The 10,400-nt window shown below is 51.0% G+C and overlaps 1 protein-coding gene across 6 annotated transcripts in view; it reads right to left on the minus strand.

Moving 5' to 3' along the window:
* The window catches only part of GAK (cyclin G associated kinase), a 56,021-nt gene extending 45,725 nt beyond the window's left edge, over positions 1–10,296 (minus strand). For 5 of the 6 annotated variants that reach the window (XM_035726023.1, XM_035726022.1, XM_035726021.1 and 2 more), the window contains exon 1: positions 10,032–10,296. In XM_035726023.1, coding sequence (XP_035581916.1) covers positions 10,032–10,176 — 145 coding nt within the window. In that variant the 5' untranslated portion in view covers positions 10,177–10,296. Of the gene's footprint in view, positions 1–9,210; positions 9,288–9,843; positions 9,908–10,031 lie in introns of those variants that run through there. The other variant, XM_035726019.1, reaches the window with a different exon arrangement.
* Positions 10,297–10,400: the final 104 nt, after the last annotated feature.

The following is a 10,400-nucleotide window of genomic DNA, read 5'->3' on the forward strand; positions in this document are numbered from 1 at the left end:
GCCCCTCTTCAAAAATTCTTAATTCTGGGGCACCTGGGGGGCTCAGTCATTAAGCATCTGCCTTCGGCTCAGGTCTTGGTCCCAGGGTCCTGGGATCGAGCCCCGCATCCGGCTCCCTGCTCAGCGGGGAGTCTGCTTCTCCCTCTCCCGCTCCCCCTGCTTGTGCTTTCTCTCTCTGCCAAATAAATAAATAAAATCTTAAAAAAGAAAAAGCAAAAATTCTTAATTCTGAGTAAAATAAGATGTCAGCATAACAAACCCAACAATATATACAAAAACATAATACATCATGACTGAGTAGAGCTGGTTAAACATTTGAAAATAATTTAATTCTCTTGTTTTCAGGATTAACTCACTTAGCTTTTTCTAGTTTCCCATGGTGGAAAATTACATCATGAAAAGAACTCTCAGCAGACTCAGAACACGAGGACGCTCACTAGCCCAGTAACAGGTGTCCGCAAGAGACTAACCATCAGCCTTGTGCTGGGGGTAGAGGACCCAGTGCTTCCCCCCAGCACCAGGAACAGGGTGAGGACAGCCGCTGGCACCACCACCGTTCGGTATTGCACTGGAAGCCCGGCCAGCGCAATCAGACGATAAAAAGAAATAAAAGGCATCCAGATTGAAAAGGAAGAAGTAAAAATGTTTTTCTTTGCACACAATGTGACTGTGCATATAATATTGTGAAATCTACCCCCAAAAGCTACTATAACTAATAAAGTTTAGGGCCATCATGGGTTATATACACAACATTCAAAAATCAACCGTATTTCAGGGGCGCCTGGGTGGCTCTATCAGTTCAGTGTCTGACTCTGGATTTTAGCTCAGGTCATGATCCGAGGGTCGTGAGATCGAGCCTCGTGTTGGGCTCTGCACTGGGCATGGAGCCTGCTTAGAACTCTCTCTCTCCCCATCTCCCCCTGCACCACCCTCCCCGCCATGCCCCCACCCAGGATCATGCTCTCGCTCTCAAAAAAAAAAATCAACTATATTTCTACACACCCTAGAGATTTCTTAGACATAAGAACAAAAGTATGATCCACAAATGAAAACAACGACAGGTGGACTTCATCAAAGTAAAGAACTTCTGGTTTTTTAGACACACCACCGAGAGGGTGAGAACACAGGGCACTAGCTGGACTTTCAATCACTTGCCCAATAAAGGACTCTATCCAGAAAATATAAAGAAAATCCAAAACTTAGTAACAAAATTTTTAATGGGTGAAATACCCAAAAAGACACTTCACCAAAGATACATCAGTGGTGAATTACACATGATAAGATATTCAACATCATCATACATTAGAGAAACACACACTTCAACTCAAGAATCCAGCTGTCCATCTAATTAGAAGGCCTCAGTTTTTTGAACAGACCATACCAAGTGTTGATTAGGATGTGGGTCCACTGAGTGCTTACACACTGCTTGTGGGAACAGTCTGGCAGTTTCTGCAAAGGGTAAAGGTAAGGGGCGCCTGGGTGGCTCAGTTGGTTAGGCGACTGCCTTCGACTCGGGTCATAATCCTGGAGTCCCGGGATCGAGTCCCATATCGGGCTCCCTGCTCAGCGGGGAGTCTGCTTCTCCCTCTGACCCTCTTCCCTCTCGTGCTATCTCTCATTCTCTCTCTCTCAAATAAATAAATGAAATCTTAAAAAAAAAAAAAGGGTCAAGGTAAACTGGCTCAATGGTCCTGTCTGTCATCACACTGCTGGGCATTTACCTAGGAAAAATGGAGGCCACATCCATACAAAGACTTGTACACACATGATCCCAGTGGATTCATATGTAATTGCCCAAACTGGAAATAGCCCCCACGTCCATCAGCAGTGAATGGACAAACCAATCATCCCTACGTGGAACGTGACTCGGCAATAACCAGGATGGACTACTGTTACCAGCAGCAACATGGAAGCCGAGGAGACATGTGATTTCCCCTACAGAGAAGTCTAAAAAACACTAACTCATCTACAGTAACAGAAAGCACATCGGTGACTGCCTGGGGGTGGAGGCGACGAGAAGGAAAGCGTTGTAATGGGGAAGGATGAACATTCTGGAGGGGAGGGATGTGTTCACTGCCTTGCCACGGTGACAGGTACACAGTGTATATGTACTGGGCATACTGAATGTGCCTGACATCCACATGTGCACTTTGTGTCTCATTTTTATCTCAACAGATCTGCTAAAAAAAATTAAGTCCATATAAGAAAACAGATGAAAAGAAGTTAAGTGAAAATCCATGTAACAAAAATAGAAAACAGATGGCTTCACTGGTGAATTCTATGAAACATTTAAGAAAGAATGAGCACAGCAATCTTGCACAAAGTCCTTCCTAAGTGACAGGAGAAAATAGTTACCAACCCATTGTGTGAGGCCAAAGACACAATCACAGATCGAAAGCACTCGTTAACACAGATATAAAAACCATCAGGAAGATACCAGCAGAGCGAGGCTGGCGACACCTAACAAGGATGATACACTATGACCAAGTGGGATCCACTCCAGGAATGCAAGGGTGGTTCGACACCAAAAAACAATCCCTGTGGCGAAGGACACACACAGGACGGGGAGAGCAGACTGCCTCGACAGACACACAGAAAGCATGTGTCAACATGCAAAACCACTCACGACTTTTCTCTTTTTTAAGATTTTATTTATCTATTTGGGAGAGAGAGAGAAAGAGAGTGAGAGAAGCACGAGCAGGGGGAGTGGCAGAGGGAGAAGCAGGCTCCCCAATGAGCAGGGAGCCTGACGCGGGACTTGAACCCAGGACCCTGAGACCACGACCTGAGCTGAAGGCAGATGCTTAACCGACTGAGCCTTTTTTAAAAGCTACGTTTATTAATTCTGATCGTAGGAACATAGATATTTGTTCTGTTACTCTTTCTACTTTTGTTTTTGAAATTTTTCCTAAAAGAGAATTCCCAATTTCAGGACTTGTTCTGTAGCTACATTAACCAAGACTGTGTGGTGCTGGTAGAGGAAAAGATTCAAAGATCCCAATGCAACAAAATAGGAAAGTCCCAAAAACAGTCACACAAATGTGCCAAGTGATGTTTAGCAATGGTGCAAAATCAACTCAATGGAGACATGTGCAATGACCAGTGCAAAAGAAACAAAACAAAATCCAACTTTGATCTAAACTTTACGCTTTATATGACAACTCAAAGAGTATGAATGTAAAAGTAGGAAACTCCTAGACAAAACGCAGGAGAGAAACCCCCATGATCTCGAGCTGGGCATAAGGGCTCCCAGATGTGACAGTAAAAGCAGACGTCACACGAGGAAAAGCTGATAAGGTGACCTCATCAAGTTAAAACGGTGGTCTGCAGAAGACCCTGTTTAGATAAAAACACAAGCTGCTGACAGAGAAAATTCCTGCAAACCCACACGTCTGATGGAGAACTTCTCTCCAGAATACATACAGGACTCTCAAAACTCAGGGGCAAGAAAACACAATTCTAAAACAGGCAAACAACACGACACACAGAGACATTCTGCCCATGAAGGCGCATGGTCAGCCTCTAGAGAAGTGCAGACTGAAGCCACAATAAGGGATCACTACACATCTGCTAGAACGATCAAATAAAAACGCTGCACGGAACGCTGCCAAGGGCCAGAGACACTGGGTCACTCGGTCAAGAACTCAGCTGTGTGGCCGCAGACTCCACACGTTAACAGAGAAGGCGCCATCTGCCGGCCAACGGCAGAGGCCGCACCAGCAACCAGCACTGCCGGCACCTGGGTCTGGGACTAGGAGCCTCCAGAGCTGAGAAAATAAATTCCTGTTGTTTATGGCCCAGTCTGTGGCATTTTGTTACAGTAGCCTGAGCGGACTAAGACACTCATCCACTGCTGGTGAGAAACGTGAGGTTGGCAGTCTCCTAAAACAAAACACACAACTCAGCACCTGCATTCCCAGGCACTTCTCCCAGAAAAATAAGAAATGACATTCACACAAAAACCTGTACACAAGTGTTTACAGCAACTTTATTTCTAATAGCCAAAAACATCTGGAAACAACCCACATGTCCATCACTTGGGGAATGATTACATAAACTGGGGTCCATCCCCACCATGGAATACTCGTCACCAATACACATGAATACATCATGGACACAACCACCTGGCTAGATCTCCAGAGGGAAAAAAGCCAACTCCCAAAAGGATACCAAACGTCAAGACTGGAGAGAGAGAGACCAAATCAGTGGTTTCCAGGGGTAAGAACGTAGGCGTGGCTGTGAAGGGACGGGGGGGGTCCCTGTGGGGATCACACTTCTGAGTCTCGACGACGTAACTGTCAAGACACCGACTCTCAAGTTTCTCAAGATGTTACCGCTGAAGGGAATGCGCAAAGTGTGCCGGTGTCATTTCTTAAAACTACAAATAAGTACCTACAGTTCTCTCAAAACTGAAAGTTTTTAAATAAAAACAGTAATACTGCTGGGGCGCCTGGCTGGCTCAGCTGGTGAAGCATCTGCCTTCGGCTCAGGTCATGATCTCTGGGTCCTGGGACTGAGTCCCAGGTTCCTGGGATCGAGGTCCATGTCTGGCTCCCTGCTCAGCAGGGAGCCTGCTTCTCCCTCTGGAGCTCCCCCTGCTCACTCTCGCTGCCGAATAAAATAAGTCTTCAACAAAAATAGTAATACTGCTGTATGGAACATAAAGAAAGGACAGGGAAGGCACTAAGACATTTTACTGTACACATTCTGAATTTGGAGACAGGCACAGATACCTCCACTGCCCAGGCCGGCCCCCTGCTCCCCAAGGCAGCCTGGCCAGGGACAGCAGTGACCTCATCTATGGCTTATTTCCTCCTCCTCCTCCTCACACACCTGCCTCTGTATTATATAAAAATACACGACTTATATCTGCAATAAAAAACTCCCAAAACTCCTGCCCAATTCAAAATGGAAAAGACTCGAATGGGCATTTCACACACAAAACAAGACATATAACTGGCTAATAAGCAGGAGAAAAAGTGTCCCATGTAGTATCATCAGGCATGTGGAAATCCCAAGCCAGAGAGATACCCCCCGCACACACACAAGAGCAGACAGAATCAAAATGACAGACCATACTAACACAGGTGCCGCCTGAGGACAGGAGCCCTCGTGCGGCCGCTGGGAATGCACACCAGTGCAGCCTGCTCCATGCAGAGACCTCCATTCAACCTAGACCCAAAAATACCACTCTTGGGTATTTCACCTGAGAGAAGACACACGGCCACAAAAAGTCTTGTGAAAGAATGTTCTTGGCAGCTTTATGCATCATAGGCCAAAGCGGAAACACCCAAGTGTCCACCAGCAGGCGAGTGGATGAACAAGCCACTACAATGGAGGGAACACACTTCGGAACCGGAGAGAGCACTTGGGGTGGGTTGCCGCGTGCACGATGCTCTGGGAAAGAGACTCAGAGCCGGGGCGGGCTGGTGGCGGGGAAGGCTGTTGGGGGCCACAAGAGGCTGTGTGGGGTCACTCAACTGTCCTCTATCTCAACAGCTGGTTGGCTACATGGGCATAACCCCTTATCCCTTATCAGAGCATCTAAATTCTGTACATTTTACTGTATGTCAATAACTCAATTTAAATTGTTTTTAATCAGGGGCGCCTGGGTGGCTCAGTCGTTAAGCGTCTGCCTGCGGCTCAGGTCACGGTCCCAGGGTCCTGGGATCGAGCCCCGCATCGGGCTCCCTGCTCGGCGGGAAGCCTGCTTCTCCCTACTTCTCCCTCTCCCGCTCCCCCTGCTTGTGTTCCCTCTCTCGCTGTCTCTCTCTCTCTCTGTCAAAAAATAAATAAAATCTCGAAAAATAAATAAACAAATAAAAATAAATTGTTTTTAATTAAAAAGAAAAATGGGCATAGAACGTCCATGCACGATTCTAGAACAGGAGTCTGAATAAGCACTGAAAAATGCTCAAACTCATGAGTCAGAGAAACGCAAATCAACACAAGCCCACACAGTTTTTGCCCATTGCAATGAGGATGGTGTGGGGACAGTGGGGTCTGGCAGGCCTCTATGTAGGGTCACGGGCTCAGGGGTGGGGTGGGGGGGTGGGGGGGACAGTGAGCACCAGGAAACGTGGTACACCAGCACAAGGAGCAATCGGGGAGATCGTACGATGTGTTATCAACCAACACTGTTTCTACGGAACAGACACCTCATCACCTCCACTCTCCAGCCTCACGTGATCACCACAGATCTTTCAGGGATACGTGCCCATGAGGGCGGCAGTAGTCCACAGAGAAGAACAGGCCAGTGGAAAGAGAGAGGGCAGCCTTTCCCACGCCCCGCAACAGTGACCTGCGCCAACACCACCCCCCCCAGGACCTCCCCGCAGGGTGACTTCCTCCCACAATAATGTCCCCTCCACGGTGACCTCCCCATGATGTCCCACTCCAGGCACCTGCATACCACCTGCACCTGCAGTCAACTGAGGCACAGACCAAGAAGGAGCAGGAGCCTGCGCACAGCTCCCACCCTGGCCCCCCAGCAGCGCCCACGTCCAGCGGCTCCACAAGCAGGTCCACTGCTGCTTGCTGCTCTCACCGTGACATCCTCTGGACATTTCTCCCTGCAGGACACACGCTACAGGGGGACCTGCGCCACCATGTGGGCGACCGAAGATACGCCCTACCAGTCCCAACTCCACCAGTCACTGGCTGGCAGCGCTGGCAAGCTACTGATGGCCCGTGCTGTCAGCCACCGTCAGGAGGACAGACCACAGGAAACACCAGGGACTGTGCCCGCCGAGCAGTCAAAACTCCACAAATGCTGCTGCGCTGGTTATCATTACTACTTCATACTAGGTGTCAGTCACGACGGGAAAGGGGCTGATGTTAAAGTCGCCAAAGTGCAAGTTTACAGGATGGGGTTAGGAGAACTAAGAGAGGGCAATTCAGAACAAGACTGAACCACACCATTCTGAATACCAGAACCAGCTGCCCAAGGCACAAGCCCTTCCTGCAAAGACCTCAGTTATCCGTGCTGGAGAAAAGATCCGCTCAGCACCCCTCCCTGGGTGAGAGCAGCCACGGAAGGCGAAAGTAAAGATACTCGGAGCAAGACCACCAAGCCACAGGGCTCAGGCACACTTCCTGTGTGAAAGAGCCATAGGCTAGAATGTCCGTGAGCAACGACCGCCCAATCATCTTTTCAAATCAACTTAAGATGTGCTATGCTCTGTATCCCTGCAGAGGATGTCCTGATTCAACCTATGATCCTCTCCTTCCGTCACACCAACCCCAGTGGTTTCTGAACCCTCCAGCCAAGAGTCCTATCGCACAACCCTGCGGCTGCCAGCCGAGATCAAACGGCCCCTGTGCCCTCACCAATCCCGACACTGGGCACAGACAGGGGAGAAGCCCTCTAAAAGCAGGGACCAGGAGGCAGAGGGGTGGAGGGCCAGGACAACAGCCGGAGTGTGGCATGTGCCCTTACAGCTTCTCGGGCCAGCACTGACCCCAAACAGAACACAAGGGACCCACGTTCATCAAAGGCCACTGACACCACGCATGGCACACGGTGTTCCAGCAAACACACATGACTAGTTACACATACGTTACGGGACAGTTCTGCGGACTTGTTTCTTTTTCTGAAGAGCTGCCCACACACCACCCCGTCCACATCACTGGCAGTGCAGCCAAAGTCAAACAGTCACTGGAGAGGTGGACTCACCTTCGGGGCAAAACCTGTCTTGGCAGAGCAATCACCTCTGTTACCTCTCTGGACAGTAGGAAGCAAGCAAGAATGTGCAAAATCCAAAACAAGAGATCATAAAGAATGTATTCTAGAATCTGCTTGGGTCCAGCATCTCTTGACACTGGGGTTACACCCAGTAACTGATTTTTTTTTTAATGAAAACTTAAAACCAATTTTCAAAAGATTAGGAAGCCATCTGGCTCCACAGTTCTGCCCCACAACGCATTTCATGCTCCAGATGCAAATTCCAAAAAGCTATGAAAATAATGTTTTTTTCCCCAAACCATCTGACAGCAAAATCTGATCTATCCTAACTTCATCGGGGGCAACACCTGACACGAACTGAGGTGGGGCTACTTAAAGACTTCATTACCCCACAGTGAGGATACTCACTCATCTAATTATGGATATATGATTTATTTGATTATTGAAGACTTTCCCCACTCTTGTAGGAATATACAGGATGTCTGCCATCTTTCCAAAGCCTGAAGAATTGTGAAGCTGTCATCATCTCTACCCAACGGTTTAGGGTCTGGAACCTTGCCCAGGTTTATAACAAGACAGCATGAACTCCCACAGCCTAGGTTCCAGGGTTGCTGTTTTTCCTGAAAGACTTCAATGGCTTTCTTACCATTTAAAGTTCAGGAGAGGCTTTACAAGCTTTACAGGCTACGAGACTCTGTTACTTTTCTAAAGACCAAGACTGTGCAGGGTATTTTTATATCCTGACTTGTCTAGATAGCAAAAGGAGTGGGTTCTTTTGCACAACCATATTGGCTCCTTCCCATTTCCTTGTTCTTTATCCTGTGTGTTGTGACCAGTAAGCTTCCTGCTCCAGAGAACCCACCTCCCATCTCTGATTACCCCTCCTCCTGCCTGGTCCCGCCCCTGCCCTGGTAGGGGCGCATCTCCTCTCAGTTTGGCCTGTGGGAACCCTCACCACTGCCTGTCCTGCCCCAGGCTCCCCCAAGACTGTGCTGTCTTTCCCTCATTGGAGTGTGTGTCTAAATTTAAACCCCAGAAGACAAAAACCACCTACTGTCCACTACGAATCTCTTAAAACACCAAGATAACTGCCTGGTATTTTCGGGATAAAGGAACTGATCTGAGGGAACTCTCGTTCTAACAGATACCACACTTGTTAATGTTAACAGAGGTTCTGGCCCCCACCTCTGTGAGAAAGTCACACCCAAAATCTGTTTTTTACCCAAGTGGAGAAAAAGCGTGTGATAATGCTACAGCCAGAACATCCCCTCAGGCCTTTAGGAATAAGGACTTCAGAAGGGTCCGCTAGTCTCCCGACTCAGACTGAGCACACTTGGCAGTGGGTCGGGCTGCGTGACAGGCTGAGCCTGCAGTCCTGAGGGCTACCCCCGACAGGTCCGCGGTTCCACCTTGCACCACTCCCTCGCCCCACGCTAACTCAGGGGAATACCATGCGGCTCCAGCACCAGCCCCAGAGCCAGCTACGCTCAGTTAGTAAGCATCCCAGCTAGCAAAATGTGACATACCCCTGTGGGCGCCACCGACAAAACGTAAGGAAAATCCAGAGGAGAGAATGGGGTCACACCGACGTTGGCAATAGACTCTGTGTGAGGAAGAGAAAGGACATCAGGAAGCTGGAGAGAGCGCGCAGAAACAAAGGTGACTAAAGAATGACCCGGAAATTCCTCCATGACTGACGAGTCCAACCTGCGAGGCTCTGGACAGGTCACGACTGTGGGCAGGCCCTGACTCGGGTGGGCTCACAAACAGAGATCAGGGCAAGGCAAACAGGTGGCGAGAGGAGCACCGTCTATCCCAACATCCAGGGAGGACAACCACCTTCACCAAGGGGCACAAGCACCCACGCTCAGGATCCTGAGAACTGAGAAAAGTCAGCCCGATGTCCAGAGATCCAGGCTGTCCCATCACCCCCACAACGGCCCCAGATGCGAGGCCAGGGCCCTGACTCACACCCACCCAGCGCACTGCCCAGCCTCATGGGTCCCCTTCCTTCCGGCCCCACCGCGGCCCCTCACCTGCGCACCACCTCCTCCCCCACTGCCACGGCCTGTCCTGCGGCCGCAGGCCGGCCCCACACCTGCCTCATCTGCCGCGCCTCCGTCAAAGAAGTGCCCAGCCCCAGACCCCGCCTCACTCACCCTCTGCGGTCTCGCCGGGTCGGCCTCCCCCGCTCCCCATCGCGGCGACCCTCCCCCATCCACCCACGCCCGCGGGGCCGCTCCGCACCTGGCCCGGTCCGACCCCGCCCCCTCCCGGCCAGCCCCGCGCCCGGCCGCCCCGCGATGGCCGCCGCCGGCGGGCCCCGCGCCCCCGGCCCGGGCCTCACCCTCGGCCAGGACTCGCCGCACCCGCAGCCGCAGCTCGCCCAGCTCCACCGTCTGCCCCACGAAGTCAGTCTGGTCGCGGCCGGCAGCGCCGCCCAAAGAGCCCGGGCCTGCCAGGAAGTCCAGCGCAGACTGCAGCAGCGACATGGCTGCGACCCCGCAGCGGGCGCCGGAACGGGGAGCTCGGGTCCAGCTGCGTCCGGGTCCGCTCAGCAACCGCCGGCCCCGAGCCGCAACATCTTCCGCCCCGACGCCGTGACGTAGGCTCGCGGGGGCGCGTCGCAACCCGGAAAACGCCGCGCCGGGCCGGTGCGCGTGCGCGTGCGTAGATGCCTGGTCGCGGATCGCGCCTGCGCGGCACCGCCCATCTC

This window comes from Zalophus californianus, chromosome 2, assembly GCF_009762305.2.
Source record: "Zalophus californianus isolate mZalCal1 chromosome 2, mZalCal1.pri.v2, whole genome shotgun sequence".
Classification (NCBI taxonomy): domain Eukaryota; kingdom Metazoa; phylum Chordata; class Mammalia; order Carnivora; family Otariidae; genus Zalophus; species Zalophus californianus.